At 40.2% G+C, this 24411-nt stretch overlaps 1 protein-coding gene across 2 annotated transcripts in view; it reads right to left on the minus strand.

Moving 5' to 3' along the window:
- COL25A1 (collagen type XXV alpha 1 chain) overlaps positions 1–24411 on the minus strand; it is a 506241-nt gene that overhangs the window by 187915 nt on the left and 293915 nt on the right. For both annotated transcript variants that reach the window (XM_065545315.2, XM_045392741.3), the window contains exon 5: positions 15358–15375. In XM_065545315.2, coding sequence (XP_065401387.1) covers positions 15358–15375 — 18 coding nt within the window. The remainder of the gene's footprint in view (positions 1–15357; positions 15376–24411) is intronic.

A 24411-nucleotide genomic window follows, 5' to 3' on the forward strand; every position in this document is an offset into this window, starting at 1 on the left:
ACCGCACTGTCAACATTAGACAGATCGATGAGACCTAAAGTTAACAAGGATATTCAGGATCTGATCTCAGCTCCAGTTCAAGCAGCCCTAATAGACATCTACAGAACTCTCCACCCCAAATCAACAGAATATACATTCTTCTCAGTACCACACTGCACTTATTCTAAAATTAACCACATAATTGGTATTAAAACACTACTTAGCAAATGTAAAACAACAGAAATCACAACAAACTGTCTCTCAGACCACAGTGCAATCAAATTAAAACTCAGGACTAAGAAACTCACTCAAAACCGCAGAACTACATGGAAACTGAACAACCTGCTCCTGAATGACTACTGGGTAAACAATGAAATGAAGGCAGAAATAAAGATCCTTGAAACCAATGAGAACAAAGACACAATGTATCAGAATCTCTGATACACATTTAAAGCAGTGTGTAGAGGGAAATTTACAGCATTAAATGTCCACAAGAGAAAGCAGGAAAGATCTAAAATCGACACCCTAACATCACAATTAAAAGAACTAGAGAAGCAAGAGCAAACAAATTCAAAAGCTACCAGAAGGCAAGAAATAACTAAGATCAGAGCAGAACTGAAGGAGAGAAACAAAAAACCCTTCAAAAAAAATCAATGAATCCAGGAGCTGTTTTTTTTAAAAGAGCAACAAAATAGATAGACCACTAGCAAGAATAATAAAGAAGAAAAGAGAGACGAATCAAATAGATGCAATAAAAAATGATAAAGGGGATATCACCACCAATCTCACAGAAATACAAACTACCATCAGAGAATCCTGTAAACACCTCTATGCAAATAAACTAGAAAATCTAGTAGACATGGATAAATTCCTGGACAAACACACCCTCCCAAGACTAAAACAGGAAAATGTTGAATCTCTGAATAGACCAATAACAGGTTCTGAAATTGAGGCAATAATTAATAGCCTACCAACTAAAAAAAGGCCAGGACCAGACAGATTCACAGCCGAATTCTACCAGAGGTACAAAGAGGAGCTGGTGCCATTCCATCTGAAACTATTTCAATCAATAGAAAAAGAGGGAATCCTAACTCATTTTATGAGGCTAACATCATCCTGATACCAAAACGTGGTAGAGATACAACAAAAAAAGAGAATTTTAGGCCAATATACCTGATGAACATCGATGCAAAGGTCTTCAATAAAATACTGGCAAACCGAATTTACCAGCATATCAAAAAGCTTATCCACCATCAGGGATAATCAAGTCAGCTTCATCCCTGGGATGCAAGGCTTATTCAACATACACAAATCAATAAATGTAATCCACCAAATACACAGAATCAATGACAAAAATTACATGATTATCTCAATAGATGCAGAAAACACATGCAGAAAACTACACGATTATCTCAATAGATGCGGAAAAGCCCTTCATGCTAAAAACTCTCAATAAACTAGGTATTGATGGGATGTATCTCAAAATAATAAGAGATATTTATGACAAACCCACAGGCAATATCATACTGAATTGGCAAAAACTGGAAGCATTCCCTCTGAAAACTGGCACAAGACAGGAATGCCCTCTCTCACCACTCCCATTCAACATAATATTGGAAGTACTGTCCAGGGCAATCAGGCAAGAGAAAGAAATAAAGGGTACTGAATTAAGAAAAGAGGAAGTCAAATTATTTCTGTTTGCAGATGACATGATTGTATATTTAGAAAACCCCATTGTCTCAGCCCAAAATCTCTTTAAGCTGATAAGCAACTTCAGCAAAGTCTCAGGATACAAAATTAATGTGCAAAAATCACAAGCATTCCTATACACCAATAATAGACAAGCAGAGAGCCAAATCATGAGTGAACTCCCATTCACAATTGCTACAAAGAGGATAAAATACCTAGGAATCCAACTTACAAGGGATGTGAAGGACCTCTTCAAGGAGAACTACAAACCACTGTTCAATGAAATAAAAGATAACACAAACAAATGGAAAAACATTCCATGCTCATGGATAGGAAGAATCAATATCGTGAAAATGGCCATCCTGCCCAAGGTAATTTATAGATTCAATGCTATCTCCATCAGGCTACCAATAACTTTCTTCACAGAATTGGAAAAAACTACTTTAAAGTTCATATGGAACCAAAAAAGAGCCTGCATTGCCAAGACAATCCTAAGCCAAAAGAACAAAGCTGGGGGCATCATGCTACCTGACTTCAAACTATACTACAAGGCTACAGTAACCAAAACAGCATGGTAGTGGTACCAAAACAGAGATATAGACCAATAGAACAGAATAGAGCCCTCGGAAATATTACCACACATCTACAACCATCTGATCTTTGACAAACCTGACACACACAAGCAATGGGGAAAGGATTCCCTATTTAATAAATGGTGCTGGGAAAACTGGCTAGCCATATGGAGAAAGCTGAAACTGGATCCCTTCTTTAACCATATACAAAAATTAACTCGAGATGGATTAAAGACTTAAATGTAAGACCTAACACCATAAAAACGCTAGAAGAAAACCTAGGCAATACCATTCAGGACATAGTCATAGGCAAAAACTTCATGACTAAAACACAAAAAGCATTGGCAACAAAAGCCAAAATTCACAAATGGGATCTAATTCAACTAAAGAGCTTCTGCACAGGAAAAGAAACTATCATCTGAGTGAACAGGTAACCTAAAGAATGGGAGAAAATCTTTGCAATCTATCCATCTAACAAAGGGCTAATATCCAGAATCTACAAAAAATTTACACAAACTTACAAGAAAGAAACAACCCCATCAAAAAGTGGGCAAGGATATGAACAGACAATTCTCAAAAGAAGACATTTATGCAGCCAACAGACATATGAAAAAATGCTCATCATCACTGGTCATCAGAGAAATGCAAATCAAAACCACAATGAGATACCATCTCACACCAGTTAGAATGGCAATCATTAAAAAGTCAGGAAACAACAGATTCTGGAGAGGATGTGGAGAAATAGGAACACTTTTACACTGTTGGTGGGAGTGTAAATTAGTTCAACCATTGTGGAAGACAGTGTGGCGATTCCTCAAGGATCTAGAACTAGAAATACCATTTGACCCAGCCATCCCATTACTGGGTATACACCCAAAGGATTATAAGTCATGTTACTATAAAGACACATGCACACATATGTTTATTGTGACACTATTCACAACACCAAAGACTTGGACCCAACCCAAATGTCCATCAATGATAGACTGGGTAAAGACAATGTGCCACATATACACCATGGAATACTATGCCGCCATAAAAAAGGATGAGTTCATGTCCTTTGCAGGCACATGGATGCAGCTGGAAACCATCATTCTGAGCAAACTATCACAAGGACAGAAAACCAAACACTGCATGTTCTCACTCATAGGTGGGAGTTGAACAATGAGAACACATGGACACAGGGCAGGGGACATCATACACCAGGGCCTGTTGAGGGGTCGGGGTCTGAGGGACGGATAGCATTAGGAGAAATACCTAACATAAATGACAAGTTGATGGGTATATCAAACCAACATGGCACATGTATACGTGTGTAACAAACCTGAACATTGTGCACATGTACCCTAGAACTTAAAGTAGAATAATAATAATAAAAAAAACTCTGCAAAAAAAAAGAGATAAAAGAAAAAAATGTTCATGAATAATTATAACACAATTTAAAGAGGAAACCGGAGGAAGGAAATTAATATTCACTGAGTGATTGCTATGAACTAGGCACCACATTAGACATCTTACATATATTATCTTATTTTAATCCTCACACTGTTGAGATAAGACATAATTATCTCTGCTGCACAGATGAGGAAAATGAGACTAGCCTGATTGAGTAACTTGCCAAAGATAGATAGCTTGCAGGTGTTGGGATTTGAATTATGTAACCTGTCTGATCAAGGTCCATGCCCCTCTATTTTAATTGTAAAGTGTTATATAAAAAGTTACACAGTGCCAGGCTTGGTGGCTCATGCCTGTAATCCCAGCACTTTGGGAGGCTGAGGCAGGAGGACACTTGAGGTCAGGAGGTTGAGACCAGCCTGGCCAACATGGTGAAACCCCTTCTCTACTAAAAATACAAAAATTAGCTGGGCATGATGGCACAAGCCTGTAATCCCAGCTACTTGGGAGGCTGAGGCAGGAGAAACATTTCAACCCAGGAGGCAAAGTTTGCAGTGAGCCGATATTGTGCCACTGCACTCCAGCCTGGGCAACAGAGTGAGACTCTGTCTAAAAAAAGAAAATATATATATATATATATATATATATATAAAGAGAGAGAGAAAGAATATTGTCAGGATTCAGAAAAAGGGAGAAATTACATTTAGTTAAGGGAGAGTAAAGACTTGTTAATAGAAGAAGCAGCATTCAGATATGAAGGGGTATCCTATTTGGATGTGTGGAAACTGAGTGTGTCCAGTGGTTAGGAGGAAAGGCTACTATAAGAAAAGGCAAAAAGAAAGATTTGAAGAGAAAAGAAGTAAATGGTTTGATTTGTTTTGGGGGAAGCATAGTCTAGAAAGGGCATTAATGAAAAATTAATGGGAGATTAGGCTAGAAAACAGGCCAGGTAAGAGGATTTGAATGTCAAGCAAGAATCTAGATTCTATTGTATTCTAAATGAAAAACATATTAAGACTCAAGGTTTTGAGGTCAGAAGAGTGACATAATCAGAACTATGATATATAATTGTATTAGGATGCTGCTGGTTGATAGTACACTCAATCCTAAATGCCTGCACTACAGATACAGATAAAAAGCTAACTACTCACTTTCCTGACTTGCCTCCCTGCAGCAATGAGTGGCCAGACAACAGGCATATCTTCACAGTGGGCAGAATGGCAATGGGGAAACCAGGGTTAAAAGAAACAGGCATGTGAGATCCTGTCAGGTAGGCAGTGAGCTACAGAGTTTAAACTGTTCAGCCTGCCACTGGCAAAGCTGCACGAAGTATTAGTACTGTGACTTGAATACCTGGCAGTAGTGAGGAATGGGAAAGGAGAACTGGGATGAAGAGTACAAGGTAGAAAGGGAATGCAGAGATGGGGATCCAGGAAATGACTTAGTTCCAGAGCAAGGGTTTTAGAATCTGGGCAGAAACTTAATTGTCTGAGAACTAAGGCATGACTCTAGGACCATTCTTAGAATAACAGTATTGACCCTGAGTTACCTGCATATTGGAAAAGGGCCTATTTAAATGCCCCATGTTTAAGGTCTCCATTGAACCTGGAGATTACCCAGATGTGCAGATGCAGAGCAGGACTTGCAGGTGGGGTTAAAGTCATCCTTGGAAGGGATGGGTCTGCAACATTTGAGAATTTTGACACTTTATAGACTATTATTGATAACATTAAAAGTATTATCACAAGAGATGTGACATTTTTCCAAAGAAGATATACCTAGGGCCAACAGGGATATGAAAAGGTGTTCAGCATCACTATTCACCAAGGAAATGAAAATCAAACCACAGTGAGATATCACCTCACACCTGTCAGAATGGCTACTGTAAAAAAAGACAAAAGATAACAAGTGCTGGTAAGGATGTGGAGAAAAGGGAATCCTCGTACACTGTTGGTGGGAATATCATTTAGTACAACCATCATGGAGAATTGTATAGAAGTTTCTCAAAAAATTAAAATAGAACTACCATAGGACGTAGCAATCCCACAGCTGGGTATATATCTGAAGGAAGTGAAATCAGTATGTTGAAGAGAAATCTGCATGCACGTGTTCACTGCAGCATTTCTCACAATAGTCAAGATATGGAATCAACCTAAATGTCTATTAGCTGATGAACAGGTAAAGAAACTGTGGTATACATACACAATGGAATATTATTTAGCCACAAAAAAGACTATCCGCCATTTGCAACAACATGGATAAACCTGGATGACATTGTGCTAAGGGAAATAAACCAGACACCGAAATATAAATATTTTATAATTTCATAATTTCATTTAAATGTGAAATCTAAAGAGGTCAAACTCATAGAAGCATAGAACAAAGGCTGGAGGGTGGCAGAAATGGGGAAATGTTGGTAAAAGGGCACAAATTTTCAATTACAAGATGAACAAGTTCTGAAGATTGAATGTACAACATGGGTGGTGAAAAATTATAATATTGCACAATATATATGTATGTGAAATCATCACATTGTACATCTTGAGTATATTCAGTCTTTGTCTACTAAGTAGTTTTAAATAAAAATATAGATACAATTTTTTTTTGTTTTACTTTAAGTTCTGGGATACATGCGCAGAACGGGCAGGTTTGTTACATAGGTATCCATCTGCCATAGTGGTTTGCTGCACCTATCAACCCATCATCTAGGTTTTAAGCCCCGTGTGCATTAGGTATTCGTCCTAATGCTCTCCCTCTCCTTGTCCCCCACCCCTGACAGGTTGTGGTGTGTGATGTTCCGCTCGCTGTGTCCATGTGTTCTCATTGCTCAACTCCCACTTATGAGTGAGAACATGTGGTGTTTGCTTTTCTGTTCCTGTGTTAGTTTGCTGAGAATGATGGCTCCAAAAGCAATTGCAACAAAATCCAAAATTGACAAATGGGACCTAATTAAACTAAAGAGCTTCTGCACAGCAAAAGAAACTATCATCAGAGTAAACAGGCAACCTACAGAATGGGAGAAAATTTTTGCAATCTATCCATCTGACAAAGGTTTAATATCCAGAATTTACAAAGAACTTAAACTAATTTATACAATTTTTAAAATTAAAAAAACCAGAACTATCACAAGAACACAGACTGGGTCTGTTTATCTACCACAATTACACTGCCTTATTGTGCCTTGCACATTGTGCTTTGAATATAGGGGCTAGTACTTGTTGAGTAGTTAATTGAATTATGTTAATGTGAATTAATGAACAAATATCAGGGTAAATTTCATTTTAATAAACTTAGCCTTACTCTCAAAAACTCTCATTACTTCTAGTTTGAAATATAAAAGGCCGGGCGTGGTAGCTCATGCCTGTAATCCTAGCACTTTGGGAGGCTGAGGTGGGTGGATCACCTGAGGTCAGGAGTTCGAGACCAATCTGACTAACACGGTGAAACCCCGTCTCTACCAAAAATTCAAAAATTAGCCGGGCGTGGTGGCAGGCGCCTGTGGTCCCAGCTACTGGGGAGGCTGACACATGACAATAGCTTGAACCTGGGAGGCGGAGCTTGCAGTGAGCCGAGATCGGGCCATTGTACTCCAGCCTGGGAGGCAGAGCGAGGCTCCATCTCATAAAAACAAAAACAAAATGAAATACCAATGCTCATCTGCCTTTTCTTTCATTTCTCTGTCTTCTTTCTGCCTTTACCCTCTGTTGTTGCTTGTTATTTTTCCAGGTTGCTGTGATATTATTCACTTTATTCCCCCTCTTTTCCTCTCCAAGAGTTTTATTTCCCTTGATTCAGGAGATTCACAGCAATATCCTCTCTCTTCATTTCCCTGGCCCTTTTTCCATCTTAACCACAGCTGTGAGGATTGCTTTTTTAATTCTAATACCCTTTCACCATCTCATTTCCCTTGTCAAGAACCATTTTCTCACTCATTTAGGTAAATGCAGACTCACCTCTCTTCCCTGAGGTCTCCTTTCTTATTTAATTTCATACTATGACTGTAAAAGAATTTGCTGCCATTTAGCTTTCTAGTCCCAGCAATTCTCAACAATCTATGCTGTCTTCAGCTTTAGGAAGATGATCAGAACCACTCACTGAATAAAAGACACTTTCCCTTTTTACCATCAGTCAGCAAAATAAAACCTTATTAATCTGGAAGGCTTTACAAAATAACATGTGATATACAAGTAGATTTGAATTTTTTTTTTTTTTTTTTTTACTCTCTAAGGAGGAGTTTGCACTGTTTAATATAAATACTATGAATACGATGATGTGGGAACGATAGAGTTTGGATATTTGCCCCCACCCAAATCTCTTGTTGAAATGTAATCCCCAGAGTTGGAGGTAGAGCCTGGTGGGAGGTGACTGGATCATTGGGGTGGATTTATCATTAATGATTTAGCATCCACTTGGTGCTGTCCTCGAGACAGCAAATTCTCACAAGATCTGGGTGTTGAAGTGTGTGGCACCTTCTCTCTCTCTCTCTCCTGTTTTTGCCATGTGATGTGCCTGCTCCGCCTTTGCCTTCCACTATGATTGCAAGCTTCCTAAGACTTCCCTAGAAGCTGAGCAGATGCCAGCACCACGCTTCCTGTAAAGCCTGCACTACCATGAGTCAGTTAAATCTCTTTTGTTTATAAATTACCAGTTTCATGTATTTCTTTATAGCAATGCAAGAACAGCTTAACAAAGAGAATGTTCAACCTATGCAAGACAATTCTCCCTGACATAAACACTTGCACGTGAATAACAAGTTGTTAATTACAATTCTGTTCAAATCTTTTAATAAACTTTAAAGGATGCACAATCTCTATATTAGTCCATTCTTGCATTGCTGTAAAGAAATACCTGAGACTAAGTAATTTACAAAGAAAAGAGGCTCAATTGGCTCACGATTCTGCAAGCTGCACAGGAAGCATAGCAACTTCTGCTTCTGGGGGAGGCTTCAGGAAGCTTCCTTGCCAATCACGGCATAAGGCAAAGGGGGAGCCAGCACTTCACAAAGTCAAAGCAGCAGCAAGAGAGAGAGGGAAGGGAGGTATTACGTATATTTTTAAACAACTAGATCTTATGAGAACTCTATCAGAAGGACAGCACCAAGGATGTGGTGCTAAACCATTCATGAAAGATTCACCCCTATTGTGTCTGGAATTGGTGGGTTCTTGGTCTCACTGACTTCAAGAATGAAGCCACAGACCCTCGCAGTGAGTGTTACAGTTCTTAAAGATGGTATGTCCGGAGTTTGTTCCTTCTGACGTCCAGATGTGTCTGCAGTTTCTTCCTTCTGGTGGGTTTGTGGTCTCGCTGGCTTCAGGAGTGAAGCTGCAGACCTTCGCAGTGAGTGTTACAGCTCATAAAGGCAGTGCAGACCCAAAGAGCAAGCAGCAGCATTTATTGCAAAGAGCGAAAGAACAAAGCTTCCACAGTGTCAAGAGGACCCCAGTGGGATGCCACTACTGGCTCAGGCAGCCTGCTTTTATTCCCTTATCTGGCCCCACCCACATCCTCCTGATTGGTCCATTTTACAGAGAGCTGATTGGTCCGTTTTGACAGGGTGATGATTGGCGCATTTACAATCCCTGAGCTAGATACAGAGTGCTGATTGGTGCATTTACAAACCTTGAGCTAGACACAGAGTGCTGATTGGTGCATTTACAATCCTCTACCTAGACATAAAAGTTCTCCAAGTTCCCACTAGATTAGCTAGACACAGAGCACTGATTGGTGTGTTTACAAACCTTGATCTAGACACAGAGTGCTGATTGGTGCATTTACAATCTTCTAACTAGACATAAAAGTTCTCCAAGTCCCCACTAGATTAGCCAGAGACAGAGAACTGATTGGTGCATTTACAAACCTTGATCTAGACACAGAGTGCTAATTGGTGCATTTACAATCTTCTAACTAGACATAAAAGTTCTCCAAGTCCCCACTAGATTAGCCAGAGACAGAGAACTGATTGGTGCATTTACAAACCTTGAGCTAGACACAGAGTGCTGATTGGTGCATATACAAACCTTAAGCTAGACACAGAGTGCTGATTGGTTCCTTTATAATCCTCTAGCTAGACACAAAAGTTCTCCAAGTTCCCACCTGACTCAGGAGCCCAGCTGGCTTCGCCTAGTGGATCCCTCCCAAGCCAAGGCCACTGGTGGAGCTGCCCACCAGACTGGTGCACCTGGACTCCTCAGTCCTTGGGTGGTTAGTGGGACAGGGCGCCCTGGAGCAGGGGACAGTGCCCATTGGGGAGGCTCAGGCTGTTTGGGAGCCCACCGCAGGGGGAGATGGCTGAGGCTCAGCAAGAATTCCAGAGCAGTGTGGGGGGGCCGCAGTGCTGGGGGACCTGGCGTGACCTCTGCAGCTGCTGGACCGGGTGCCAAACCCCTCACTGCCCAGGCCAGCGGCGCTAGTCGGCCGCTCTGAGTGTGGGGTCCCTGGAGCCCACGCCCACCTAGAACTCATACTGGCCCTTAAGTGCCGCGCAGCAGCCCCGGTTCCCACCCGCGCCTCTCCCTCCACACCTCCCTGCAAGCAGAAGGAGCCGGCTCTGGCCTCGGCCAGTCCAGAGAGGGGCTCCCACAGTGCAGTGGTAGGCTGAAGGGTTCCTCAAGTGTGGCCAGAGTGGACGTCCAGGCCGAAGAGGTGCCAAGAGTGAGCAAGGATGGCTACCACATTGTCACCCCTCACTATGATTCAATCACCTCCCATCAGGCCATACCTCCAACATTGGGAATTACAATTCACATGAGATTTGAGTGGGAGCACAGGTCTAAACCATATCAATCCCCCAACTTAAACATTTACAACCCTTTTTTGGAGGAAGTATTTTGTTTGGAAACCTAATTATATCTTACCATAGGAATCACAATATGAATATGGTTTCTTTTCCCAGCCTAATCCACAAAAGCCTATTCTTAAAAGTACCTAAAAGAAATCCCCATTGTACAATAGAAACAGACCATTATTAGTAATAGGGTCTTAATGAAAAATCCATTGAAAGTCAGAAGTGTAGATTTTCAGTGGCAGTAGGCTGGCTAAGAAAAGTCTGAATGGCATGGCCATGACTCAAGCAGGGGTGGGAAATGTGGATTTAAGGGTTGGCTAAGGAAGAATTTGTTTGTAGAAACCTTGCACAGATGACAAGCTGTTTTCCTTAACTAGTTGCAAAAGAAGACGGAGAGTAAAAGAAGAAGTTTAGGCAATGTCCATACCCTTCCATTTTCCCACAGCTAATAGCATGTGCTAGGGAGACCCAGAGCTGGAAAGGAACAGAATTATCAGGCCAGTTATACTGAATTATACATAAATAACAAAAAAGTTTTGACATTTTAGGTGAGAAATCTTATAAAATCAAAGAAATCAAAAGGGTTGACATTTTAAGAAAAAAGTAGGTATCATTTTGAGTCAACAAAAAGAAGAGGAAAAAAGAAAAGACAAAATTTCAAGTTCCTGTTACTAGACATATACTGTATGTGAAAAGGATAATTTTCAGTGAGCCAAGTAAACAGAACATGGAAATTTTAAGAAAAATTTGATCAAATAAACGAAAGCTTTCAACAACTTAAAAACCCATAACAACTTTCTAATTTTTTTTTTTTGAGTCTCACTCTGTTTCCCAGGCTGGAGTGCAGTGGAGTTATCTTGGCTCACTGCAACCTCCATCTCAGGTTCAAGCGGTTCTCCTGCCTCAGCCTCCCTAGTAGCTAGGATTACAGGTGTGCACCACCACACCCAGCTAATTTTTGTGTGTGTATTTTTAGGAGAGATGGGGTTTTACCATTTTGACCAGGCTGGTCTCAAACACCTGACCTCAAGTGATCCGCCTCCCTCAGCCTCCCAAAGTGTTGGGATTACAGGTGTAAGCCATCGCGTTCACCCTCTAATTTGGGTTTAAAATGCATATTGCTCATTAACACACTGTATGTATTTACCTTATAGATCTATGCTAAACAGATTTAATGTACAGTTTATATAAATTTACTCAAAGAAAAAGTAGGCTTACAGTAAGGTGTTAATGTAAGATATAACTATAAAATACAAAAACTCTGCTGCAGATATTTATAATCAAATCTACTACATATATCATTTCTAAGTGCTCATATTTATGATAGATAAAATTTGTTTTGTGGTTGAAAGCCTATTTAAGGAACAGAAAATCAAACATCACATGTTCTCATTAATAAGTGGCAACTGATTGATGAGAACACATGGACTCATTGTCGGGAGCAACATATATTGGGCACCTGTAGGGGCTTGGGAGCAACACACATTGGACACCTGTGGGGGCTTGGAGAAGAAACAGCATTGGGAAGAATAGCTAATGGATTCTGGGCTTAATACCTGGGTGATCAGATGATCTGTGCTGTAAACCACCATGGCACACGTTTACCTGTGTAACAAACCTGCACATCCTGCATATGTAACCCTGAACTTAAAATAAAAGTTAAAAAAATAATAAATAAAACTAATTTTGCTGAAGAGTAATTTTTTAAAAGTCAGTTTAAGGTCCACGTTTTTTGTAAAAGAAAATTTCCCAAGAGCAGAGCAGGGGTTAGGAAAGTAACACATTACAATAGGTAATAGGGAAAACAAAATATACAGATGGATAAGAGCCTATACAAAATTCATCTATAATTTAAAGAGTATCAGAGAAAAGCTAATGACTATCAAGCACCAAATGCAAAACTTCATGAAGAGTTATTTAATTTTAAATCTAACAATGGAAGTTTCTTTGGAAAAATATTATGATGATGTAGGCGTAAGAGGTAGGCCAGGCTTTTCCTTGGGTACACAACAACAACTCTTCACTTCTTTTTTGAGCTGTGGAAAGATTATGTGAGGGTATGTCTTGGCTTCATGTTTTCCCTCATATGAGGGAAAAGTCAATAAATACCTTTCCTCAATTTATTGACTTCCTTTTACTGTGATGTGAGGAAGACATTTTAAACTAAATGATCATGAGATTTCACATCCACTAAAGGCAAACTGGTAGCCAAAACAAAGGAAACCAGAGCAGGTTTCGAATGGGACCATTTGAAAATGCTGGTTCCAACCTCCTTGCAAATTTTCAACATTTTCCAGCATAGGCAGTTAGGCAGACTATGTTTCTGCAGAGCCATAGTAAATACAGGACCTTATGTGAAGGTGTTCTGAAGTGTCATGATATATGTTCATTCTCAGCCACCATCATCCACGGTTTTTCTGGTCCTGTCCATTCTTGGTTTCCAATGTTGGTTTATGATCTTTCTTCTGTTTATTAACTGTGGCTGTATACTCAAGATTTACGATGACTGTTTTTCTTTTTACAGTTACTCTCTTTAGTATCTTATTAATTACTATGCATTTAATGCTGCCTTTATATTTAATTTCCCAAGTCTTTCTATTCATATCTGAATTTTCTACTCTGTCTTGTCTATAAGACACGTACACTTGGATGTTGTGGCACATGTAGGTGCCTGTCCACCACTACCTGCTCTAAGACAGTGCTAGAATACAGGTCCCATACGTCGCTATGGCTTCCTAAATTGCTTTCACAGCAGGCCAGGAGTGCTGAAAAGCCAGCACCCAGCTGCGACCCTCAACAGTAAAGGCAGGGAAATTAGTGGATAAATCCATCAACTTCCTTGTCCCTCTCTGGGATGATTCTGCAACATGCTCTACACAGTCTCTCAAGATTCCTCAGCAGGATTGAGCCCCAATTGTCCACAGCAGTAACCTGCAAATTGAGGCACCCATTTTTTGGTGTTGTTGCCTTCCCTATGTCATTTCTCCACTCTCTCATGATGCTTTCTAGGATCATGTCTCAAATAAATTATTTATGCTCAATTTCTTAAGAACTGCTTTGGGATGCAGGAAAGAAGGTATAGCTAAGACAGAGATCCTATTAATAATTAAAGTATGTTAAAGATTACAATCTCTCAAAATCAACTCTTCAACTTCTTTTATCATCGGCTGTCTCACCACCTTCTCTCAAGGGCTGAGCACTACAAAGTATGAGGGTTTTAGATATAGACTTCAGTTTAGCTCCCAGTTCATGGTGTTATTAATGTGAGTAATTTATTTCTTCTGTTTCTGTATGTTTATACACACACGCGCGTGCACACACACACACATACACACACACACACACACGTAGGTTAATAATACTTTCCAAGGCTGTTGTAAGCATCAAATAAAAGAAAACATGCAAGCTGAATACAGTGGCTCATGCCTGTAATCTCAGCACTTTGGGAGGCAGGCCAAGGCGGGTAGATCACCCGAGGTCAGGAGTTCAAGACCAGCCTGGCCAACATGGTGAAACCCCATCTCCACTAAAAATACAAAAATTAGCAGGGTGTGGTGGCAGGTGCCTGTAATCCCAGCTACTTGGGTGGCTGAGGCAGGAGAATCACTTGAACCCAGAAGGCGGAAGTTGCAGTGAGCCAAGATTGCACCATTGCACTCCAGCCTGGGTAACAGAGCAAGACTCCGTCTCAGAGAAAAAAAAAAAAAAGGCAAAACAAAAACCCCCCAAAAACAAAAGAAACCATGCAAAACATCTTTTACTTGTCTTCATTCCATTATAATATGGTTATTTCAAATTTAGTAAACAAGCTATAACTTTCTCCTATGGGTTTTATTCCATTAATAATTACCTTGAACCAACATGGAATACAAGAGTGAAAATCACAAATGATGAGAATATAGGTATTTTCAGATATCAATACAAATTAATTAAAAGTCAAACTTTCTCATAAGCTTGGTGTGAAAAGAACTTGTTTACTGAAGTATGTGGAATTTTTTGTTTCATTAGACATCTATATATAGAGATCATACAAACCATAAATAATATTCTTGTGATCTGGTATGAGGTGGAGCACACAATAGATAATTCATGATGTTTACTACAAAGCTATCATGAAAATGGCTTATTTGTGAAACAATCTAAGGCAGAAATAGCATTCAGTACATCAAGGGGAAAGCGATGGAGATGAGTTCAGTAAGGAATTATATTATTTATAGGCACTGGAGTATTAAAAGTAAAACATTAATAACTGCATTTTCTTCTCTATAGAATCCTACGGATTATAATTAGTATTGATACTGAATTTGTTGTTTGAGTTTTTTGTACTGGCTTTTCATTTCTGAAAACTCACTTCTTCTTTTGTATTTCCATCTTCATACCACATTCCTTCTCTTCCTAAAATTTGCTTATTTTCTTCAATATGATTTAGGGCTCAGTAAGATTTTCTGTTGACTGCATTCATGCTTAATTATAAATCATGTCTTTGGCAGTTGTTTCTAAATTAAAAATTCAATATCTGTCTGTAATGAATCAAAAGTAGCTGGTAGGATCACAGTATAAATAATCAGAGTCTGCAGGGATTCACAACATTATTAGTACACGATTAATCAGTACATAATGCAAGCCAGTTCAGACTCGACTTTTATGTCGTGCTGTCTTACATTAAAGTCCTGTGGCACTGTTTCAGATCAGTTAAGAGTTTTGCTTTATATGATAGTACATTGTTAAATCTGCCATCTGGCCCAACAGCTGATGTGGCTCACACAACCCTGAAGAGGCCCCAAGGGTTTACTCCTGGGAAATATTTGGTCTACTGTGTGGTGTCGTGATTACCAGTTCATAGCTTTTTTATATCTTTTGAAAGATTTGCAGAAAGACCTCCACACTGGAAAAATTCTAAATGGAAAATAATTATTTGCCAGAAAAGAATTATCTTACCTGAGGCCCACGCTGACCCTGAAATTAAAAAGAAGAAGAAAAAGAAAAACAATTACAAAATTGTATCCTAAGTGAATATTTTCACTACCAAAACTGAAACTAGTTCTGGAAATATTTACAAATATTTCTGAAGATAATACCCTAACTACTGATAAATTTCACTTGTGGCTTTAAAAAACTCATATCACATCCTACTAGTTTTACTTTATGCTATTTATCTAAAATCTGATATTATAGTCTATTTAACTCCAGAATGACTCCAGGGTTTTAGCGTGCTCTAAAATTTAATTGGAAAAAGAGAAGGTGAAAGGAATACCATACCTAGTATTATCGTGATGAAGGGGTTACTTAAAGGAAGAGTCTTCCAGGACAGGCTATGAGCCCAAACTATGAGCTATTCAAAGCACAGACTGCGAGCTACATATTCAAACATGACAGAGTTACATTTTAAAAAAATAAATGCAGATACTTTAGTGTTAGAGCTCATCAAGTCTTTTAATTTCTCATTATTTCAATAACATTTTAAGTTAATTTAAAAAATAAACCTTTATCTTTTACTTTGCATAACTGAGCCTAAGGACATTTTAAAAGGATATGAGATGCCTTTGGATCACGCATCCTAACTCTTCACACAGTCAATAGATTATGTGACCTCTGTCCAATCTAATTTATTTTAAATGTCATTTTCTTGTTTAAGCTGATCAAAAATTTCAAAGCAGTATAACTGTAAATGCTTCTAGCTAAAGATCAATCACCTGTGAATAAAAGTATGGATTACATATCAACTTCTTATAACCTCCAACTGGATTTTGTATTAGATGAGATTGAAAAAAATGTTCACACTGAGTTAAGAAATCTTAAAAAGTAAATAAATAATGTGCAGTCTCATTGTCTTAGCTGTGTGGCACAAGTATCACACAGGAAAGTGTGGAGCTAATACAGCTCCCAGAGAAGGCCCGGGAACTGTCTCTCTTAGCCTCTCTCCAGGCTTGCAATTTCCTTAGGTACTTGTTCTCTAACTCACTGGGGATAGAACAGATGATTTCCAAGAACTTTGCCTGAAAATGTAGTTGGCAGGTCAAACTAGGAAGGGGAGCCAAACCAAGTCAATGCAGATGTTACTCACCCCAATCCTCTACTTTCCAGCAGTGGAAAGAGAGAGAAAGAGAATAACATTTATTAATTCCTTACCAAGTGCCAGGCACTTTTGGATATACTATTCCAATTATTCCTCATAACTGCCCTGAATTTTTCAGATGGAGAAACTGAGGCTCAGAGAAATAAGCTAAAGGTTACAACTTATACAAACTTATAGAAAAGCCAGAGTTTAAATCCAAATCTGATTTCACAATTTATGCATTTTCTACCAGGTCATTCTGCCTTTCAGCCTAGAAGTTTAAGCTGACAGTTATATACAGACTTGTTCAGATCAACTATGGTACAAGAGCATTCTTCAAGCCGGTAACACTCTAAACTTCCCAACCACTCCAGGGCTGCCACAGCATGAATCTTTGCTTCCAGAAGCATACCTAGGACCAGTAGGCACTCCTACCTGCAACTGATACATATACAGAAGCCAGTTCAGCAAAGCTTCTTGAGGATAATAGCTCTAAAATCAGCACTAAACATAGAGAAGATTTCTGTGGAGACACTATGAAGGTTTTTTGTTGGTTCGTTTGTTGTAAGGTCTCACTCTGTTGCCCACACTGGAGTGCAGTGGCACAATCACAGCTTACTGTGGTCTTGACCTCCCAGGCTCAAGTGATCTTTTGACCTCAGCCTCCCAAGTACCTGGGACTACAGGCACATGCCACTGTCAATGCCCGGCTAACTTTGCAAAAAAAAAAAAAATTTTTTTTGAGTTCTTGCCATGTTGCCTAGGCTGGCTACAAAGGTTTTCTCCCAAGAACCACTTACATGTAACTATGGATCTTTCCAGATCCATGTACTGGGTGAAATTACAAACATGTGGTCACTCTTGTGCACTCTTCCCCTGCCCCGCCCCCCACCAACTCCCCTCAGCTCTAAGCTTTTGGTCTTTCTGATGTTTTGAACTAATGCAAACTCAGAAATGTGAACATGTGGCTGGGCGTGGTGGCTCATGCCTGTAATCACAGCACTTTGGGATGCCGAGGTGGGCGGGTCACTTGAGGTCGGGGGTTTGAGACGAGCCTGGAAAACATGGTGAAACCCTGTCTCTACTAAAAATACAAAAATTAGCTGGGCGTGTTAGCACGCACCTGTAATTCCACCTACTCGGGAGGCTGAGGTGAGAGAATCACTCAAGCCCGGGGGGCAGAGGTTGTAGTTTGCTGAGATTGTGCCACTGTACTCCAGCCTGGGTTATAGAGTGATACTTTGTCTCAAAAAAAAAAAAAAAAAACATGAACATGAATATTTTATAGAATCCCAGAATATATTACATCTCTTATATGTGTTATGTGAAAGTTAAAATGCAGGATTCTGTAAAACCAGGAAGAATTTCTTCAAACGAAAATTTGTTTAGTATAGTTGTGATATTTTCAGACTCCTGTGGTTGTTCTACAAGTGACAGACTTTTCCTGTCCATCTTTAATATGTCGCATTCCTGCCATTACACTGACCAAATGATGTGGCACGATGCGTGCATACACTTATATGCTATTATATAAAATATATATTGCATTATGGATTTTATGTTAGTGATAGAACAAACAGCCATAAATAACTGTTTACTACTAAAAACTGACATCTATATAGGCATTGGAAAGTTTATAGTACTAAAGGAACTCAGATTACTCTAATGTATAATATGAATTTCAGGGGTGTATGGCGTGTGTGTTGGGGGAGGGAACAGAAAAAAGGAGAGAAAAGAGGAAGTGGTTGATAGAGAAGCTTCCCACAGAAACAAAGCATACAATGTAACGAATTCAGTAACTCTGATCTAAAACTTGGAATACACAACACAGGCCTTACCACTCTTCTAGGAGATTCCAGGACTGCCTACACCAGGTCCTCTCACTCACTAGGATGTAACAATCTATTCACTAGCAGGCACCTACCTGCAAAAAGACAATCTGACAGCGCAAGTCTTGCAGTCATCATAATAGAGCCATCTGGCAAAACCAGGGCCATGATCAGAGGAGAGGTTTCTGGGGATATGGTAATGGTATCTGCTCTGAGCAGGAGCCGTGGAATAGAGGGAGAGCAGGAGAGTGTCTCAGAAACTTCGTAGTGACTGACAGCATGTGGTGATAAAGACTTTGCCCAGACTAATCAAAAAGAAACATCTCAGAATTTCCTTAAGCTGCTTCTGAGTAGTTTTATTAATACAAATATTTTCATTCACTACTGAGTATTTTTCTAGTTAATTGTAATTTAAAGGTAGTGACCACTATTGATAATTAACTGGGAAGGTTAACTTTTTCTAAAGGACACCCTGAATGAGTAGTTATAAATTACGATTTATAATTTATAACTACTGTAAGTTGCCTTTTTAAAAATAGAATTCCTGAAAAGATCGTTTTTCCCAAGCAAATCACCAAAATGCTTCATAAATAAAAACCTGAATCTATTAAACGCAAAAGCCATGCCAAGTGAAACAGTTAAGTCACAGACATACTGAAGTTAGGAACATACATGAGAAAGTGGAGAATACTGAGTGCTCCGGGTCACTGACTCACTGTACATCAACAGTTAAATGCAATGCTCTCAGGGCAGCTTAGGTACCAGCAGGAAAAAGAAGAAACAGCAGGAGGAGCTGATCTTAAAAACTGGTCATAAGAACAGCAAAGTGGAAAACAATCAGCCAGTAGCTGATGTTTTACAGGAAAGTATTCAAAGGAGGTTGAAAGTTTGGCGAGGCAAGTAAGCCACAATGGAACATGATAAATGAGATGACCTGTCACAGGAGTATGCATTACTTTAGGCAACTAAAGAGCAATATTAACTATTCTTTTTTGGACTGTTGTTGATGGCAGCAGCGGCCCATCTGGAGTGGCTGCTGAGAAGATGCTGGCTGCAGCAGAGGAGATGCAGCCAGGACTGTGTGCTCCATGAAGCCAGCGGGGGCAGGAACAGGCAGGATCCCTGCCCCCTACTGAGTTGGTGGGACGGGTGCCCTGCAGTTCTGGGGGCAGCTGCAGCTGCCCAGCCATGGCTCCAGACCCTGGCATTCCCTGCATTTAGGGAGCCTGGGAAGCCCCTCCTGCCCCTGTAGACTTAGAAGTGCCTGCTCCCACTCTCTGGCCTCTCCCCACTTCCAGTGCCGGCTCCAGGGTGGAGCAAAGTTGTGGCTGAGCCCAGACACTGTCACAACCAAGCTGGGTGTCTGCATAATCAGGGCGGTGCTGATATAGCAGCCCCCCAATGCCTCAGCCACCTCCAGACTTTAAGTGCCAATGAGAACAGAATGGAGGCCAGTGGGGCTAAGGGTAGCGCAGTGCAGGCCTGCAGGTGCCCCTTGGCATGAACAGCCAAGGTGCCATGGAAGACATGTTGATGATGGTGGGAGGCAGACAGGTTCCTAGGCAGAAAGGGGTGGGTCCCTGGTGAAACCCCTCCTTCAAGCCAGGAAAGGCCTGAAGCCTGGGGACCAGACTGCCAGTTCTGGGTCCAGGCCTGCCCATGGCTGCCCATGGATAAATCAGCACTCACTTTCTTCCTTCTGAAGCCCATAAAAACCCCAGACTCAGACAGACTCACACGGACATGGGGACTACCACCTGCAGAAAGGGGCCACCACTCTGGGTCTCCTCTCTGCTGAGAGCTGGACACTCATCAGGATGACCTGCCTGCAGAAAGGAGCTACCCACTTTGGGTCTCCTGAGAGCTGTTCTGTTGCTTAATAAGTCTCCTTTCCGTCCTGCTCATCCTCCAGTTGTCCATGTACCTCATTCTTCCTGAATGTAGGAAAAGAACTCAAGACCCACCAAATGGCAAGACTGAAAGAGCTGTAACACAAACAGAGCTTAAACACCTGCCCCTCACTCGCCATGCTGCGAGCATCAGTAAAAAAGAAGAGCTGTGGCCCTTCAGGGAGCCCAGACCTAGGGCCTCCCTGAGCCAGGGCTGTGACTCCCTCTTCGGGGCTTTGTGGTTTCTGGTGTCTCCAAGTTTCTGGGTGCCACCACATTCCCCTTGCCCAGACATGGGTGCCTGCAGCAGAAGCCACTTGCAGTGCGTCTTATCCAGCCACAGGTTTGCATGGAGCTGGCACCTGTGACAGCGCCTGGAGCTGCCCGCCCCACTGCAGCAGCCAGTGCACCTTGGCTGTGTGCAGTGGCCGCACCCTGCACTCATTCACACACCCTTCACCATCTGGCATCTGGCTCACCCTTGGCATGTATAGGACCCAGGCCGGTAGCACAAGCCAAGCACAGCCTGCCAGGCCAAGTGGGCAGAATGAGCCCAGTGGGTCTGAACAAAACTCAAGCAAAGGCGCCACTGGCCACAAAGGTTTCCAGCTGGAAAAGTGACACCCAAAGGATCCTGTAACATTGTCACAATTATAGTTGCTAGTAAGTGCTAACACAATTCTCTGAATTGACAAACTCATTTGGATCTCTGACTGAGGCAATTAGTTTCACTACATGATACTTTTTTTATACATCATAAATCTGTGTCTTTCCTTTTCAGACAGGACAAATGCTGCTCTCCCATTTAACACACTCACAGATAGGCACAGAAAGGTTGTAGTTTTAAAGTACACTATTATTTTGAAATATTGATTAGGATAACAGATCCACATACATCTTTACTGTGATCGATTTTAAATTCAAAACGTCCATCTACAAAAACTCGAGGAAATATTAGTATTGTTCATGCAACTCTAAAAGGTACTACCTCTGTTTCAAGATAATTAGAAAGAAATTGTCTCAATAACTCAGAAACTCATCATTAAGAAACCCAAGCTTGACTACTACTTTTATTTTAGTACACTCATATTTGGATGTTGATTTGAATTGTTAGATTCCTTGCCATCTAAAACAATCATTTGAAATGATTACTATAATTTCATTATCTTTAAAATTCTCAAATTTACACACTGAGATGTCAAGTTTATTTTTCTTTTCAGGTGAAAGGAAAAGCACCTGTAAAATAAGACCTGTAGTAGGCATCCAGATAAAGCTTTAGAACCACCTCAAAAAGACTCTGAGTAGCTGCAGGATTGTTCTGGTGGCAGGAGGTCTTGAGGGCCAATAGGAGTCCTGTCATGGAACCCTCTCCTGGTCCCTCATCCCATCCTCTTTCTTTTATTTTGAGATGGAGTTTTGCTCTTGTTGCCCAGGCTGGAGTGTAATGGTGCAATCTCAGCTTACTGCAAACTCCACCTCCCATGTTCCAGCAATTCTCCTGCCTCAGCCTCCCAAGTAGCTGGGATTACAGGTGCACACCACCACTCCCAGCTAATTTTTTGTATTTAGTAGAGACGGGGTTTCACCATGTTGGTCAGGCTGGTCTCAAACTCCTGATCTCAGGTAATCCACCCACCTTGGCCTCCCAAAGTGCTGGGACTACAGGCGTGAGCCACTGTGCCTGGTCCTGTCCTCTCAATGGGACCCTTAGCCTTACAAGAGTTGCAGTTTGACCTACAGTCTGTGCCAGTTAGTGGAACAGATGTATTCTACACTTGCAGCACCAGGGAGTAGGGATCTTGCCCATCCTCAACTCTGTGAATGTGTTTGCATTTTCTTCTCCAATATCTCAGACCCCAAGCTATAAGGTGCATCTGAAACAATTGTTGAACTGCTGAAATGTGAGCCTATTTTGACTAGCCCAAAGAGGGTAGACAATAATATTTTTAAAGAACCAGTAGAATGCTTACTCTCCTTACATTACAGTGGTATATTTTCAAAATGTAAGTTCTCAATCTAATGTTCCAGAAAGTATTCTCTTGGCTTCTGTTCACTGCAGAATAAATGCATCAATGTTGAAAAGGAAGTCTTACTGTATTAGTCCATTTTTACACTGCTATAAAGACATACCCAAGTGTGATGGTTAATTCTGAGTGTCAACTTGACTGGATTGAGGGATACAAAGTACTCATCCTGGCTGTGTCTGTGTGGGTGTTGCCAAAAGAAAGTAACATTTGAGTCAGTGGGCTGGGGAAGGCAGATCCACCCTTAATCTGGTGAACACAAGCTAATTAGCTTCCAGTGAACAAAAAGCAGGTAGAAAAACATGAAAAGGAGAAATCGGCCTAGTCTCCCGCACTGGATGCTTCCTGCCCTCAAAAATCAGACTCCACGTTCTTCAGTTTGGGGACTGAGACTGGCTGTCCTTGCTCCTCAGCTTGCAGACAGTGTGACCTTGTGATCATGTAAGTTAATATTTAATAAACTCATATATATATATCCTATTAGTTCTGTCCCAGACCCCAATATACCAAGACTGGGTAATTTATAAAGAAAAAAGGTTTAATTAGCTCACAGTTCCACATAGCTTGGGAGGCCTCAGAAAACTTACAATCAAGGTAGAAGGGGAAGCTGGCACGTCGTACATGGTGGCAGGCAAGAGAGAGTGAGCAAGAGCAGGGAAAACTGCCTCATAAAACCATTGAATCTCATGAGAACTCATTCACTATCATGAGAACAGCACAAGGGAAACTGCCCCCATAATGCAGTTACCTCCCACCTGGTCCCTCCCTTGCCATGTGAGGATTATGGGGATTACAACTGGAGATGAGGTTTGGGTGGGGACACAGAGCCAAACCATATAATGCACACTCAGTGGAATTTTATTCAGATAATAAAGAAAACTGAGGCAGCCAAAGGCCAGAGGAGCCTATGTATACACCTACCAATACAAAAGAGAGTTCCATCTTGAAGAAAAATTACTTTCTAGTTTGATTTGGTCTCCATATCCAATTAATATGAAAATATTATATCAAACTACTTTGTAAATTATGCTCTGTAAGTGTTGCATGGAGGTTTAAAATAGTTTATATATCTGATTCTAACACTTCATTTCATTCAAATTTAGATAAAGCATGAACTAATTTTTAAAACTAATTAATATGTAAATGATATACTAGAGAGAGAAGCAATTGAAAACATAAAGCATTATGGATTATGTATATTAATTTTAAAGTGGCTTTGCAAAGACTGCATAATCTCCCAATGTCTACAAGCTGCTCTTGCTTCCAAGGATTCTTATACACTTGACTGAGATAAACATTATTCATAATTTATATTGCCTGTTGTGCTATCCTACAGCATAGATATTAATAATTCTGCAAGTTAGCTGCAGTCAAATAATATTACTTAGACAATAATCTTTCAATTTAAGGTTTTCTTTTGGAAAACAATTCTCAACGGTTTTAACGCTGGAAAGCAAAAGCCATATTCTACTCCAGAGGAAAATAAGTGGCTCATCTAAAACCTGATGGATATTTCTTTTTTAAAAATTTGAAAGAGACAGAGAGTAAGAATGAGCATGGAGATTATTATGGGGGGTTCAATATAAAAAGAAAAGATTCAAAACTTGGAAGATTTCTTCCATGATATTTGCTTTTCATAAATATATAATTGTATTTAAAAATCTACTCATGTTTAAACAGGTCAACAAGTTGCCACATTAATTTTAAAATATTATATTTTCTAACACAATACCATATTTATTTTTTCTCTCTTATGACTAACATGTTCATATGTGGAACATAAGTAAAAAATTTTATCACATGCATTTTTGTTATAAAAATTTTACATACAGAACATAAAAAAGAAAATGACTCATTCATTAATTTGCATTATTAAATTTTATTGGATACCTAATATTCCACTGAGGTTTATTCAGATTTTTACTATTATAAATAACGTTTATGCCTTTCTATATACAGATGGTCCTCACCTTATGATGGTCCAGTTTACAACTTTTTGACTTCACAATGGTGCAGTCACAATACGCATTCAGTAGAAGTTTTTGAATTTTGCTGTTTTCCCAGGTTAGCGATACCTGGTGCAATACTCTCTTTATGTTGGGCAGCAGCAGCATGCCACAGCTCCCAGTCAGCCACTCAGTCACATAGGTAAACAACCAATACTCTACTGTGTGCTGCGTTGCTGGCATGTTTTG

The sequence above is a fragment of the Macaca fascicularis genome, chromosome 5 (assembly GCF_037993035.2).
Source record: "Macaca fascicularis isolate 582-1 chromosome 5, T2T-MFA8v1.1".
In the NCBI taxonomy this organism is placed as follows: Eukaryota; Metazoa; Chordata; class Mammalia; order Primates; family Cercopithecidae; genus Macaca; species Macaca fascicularis.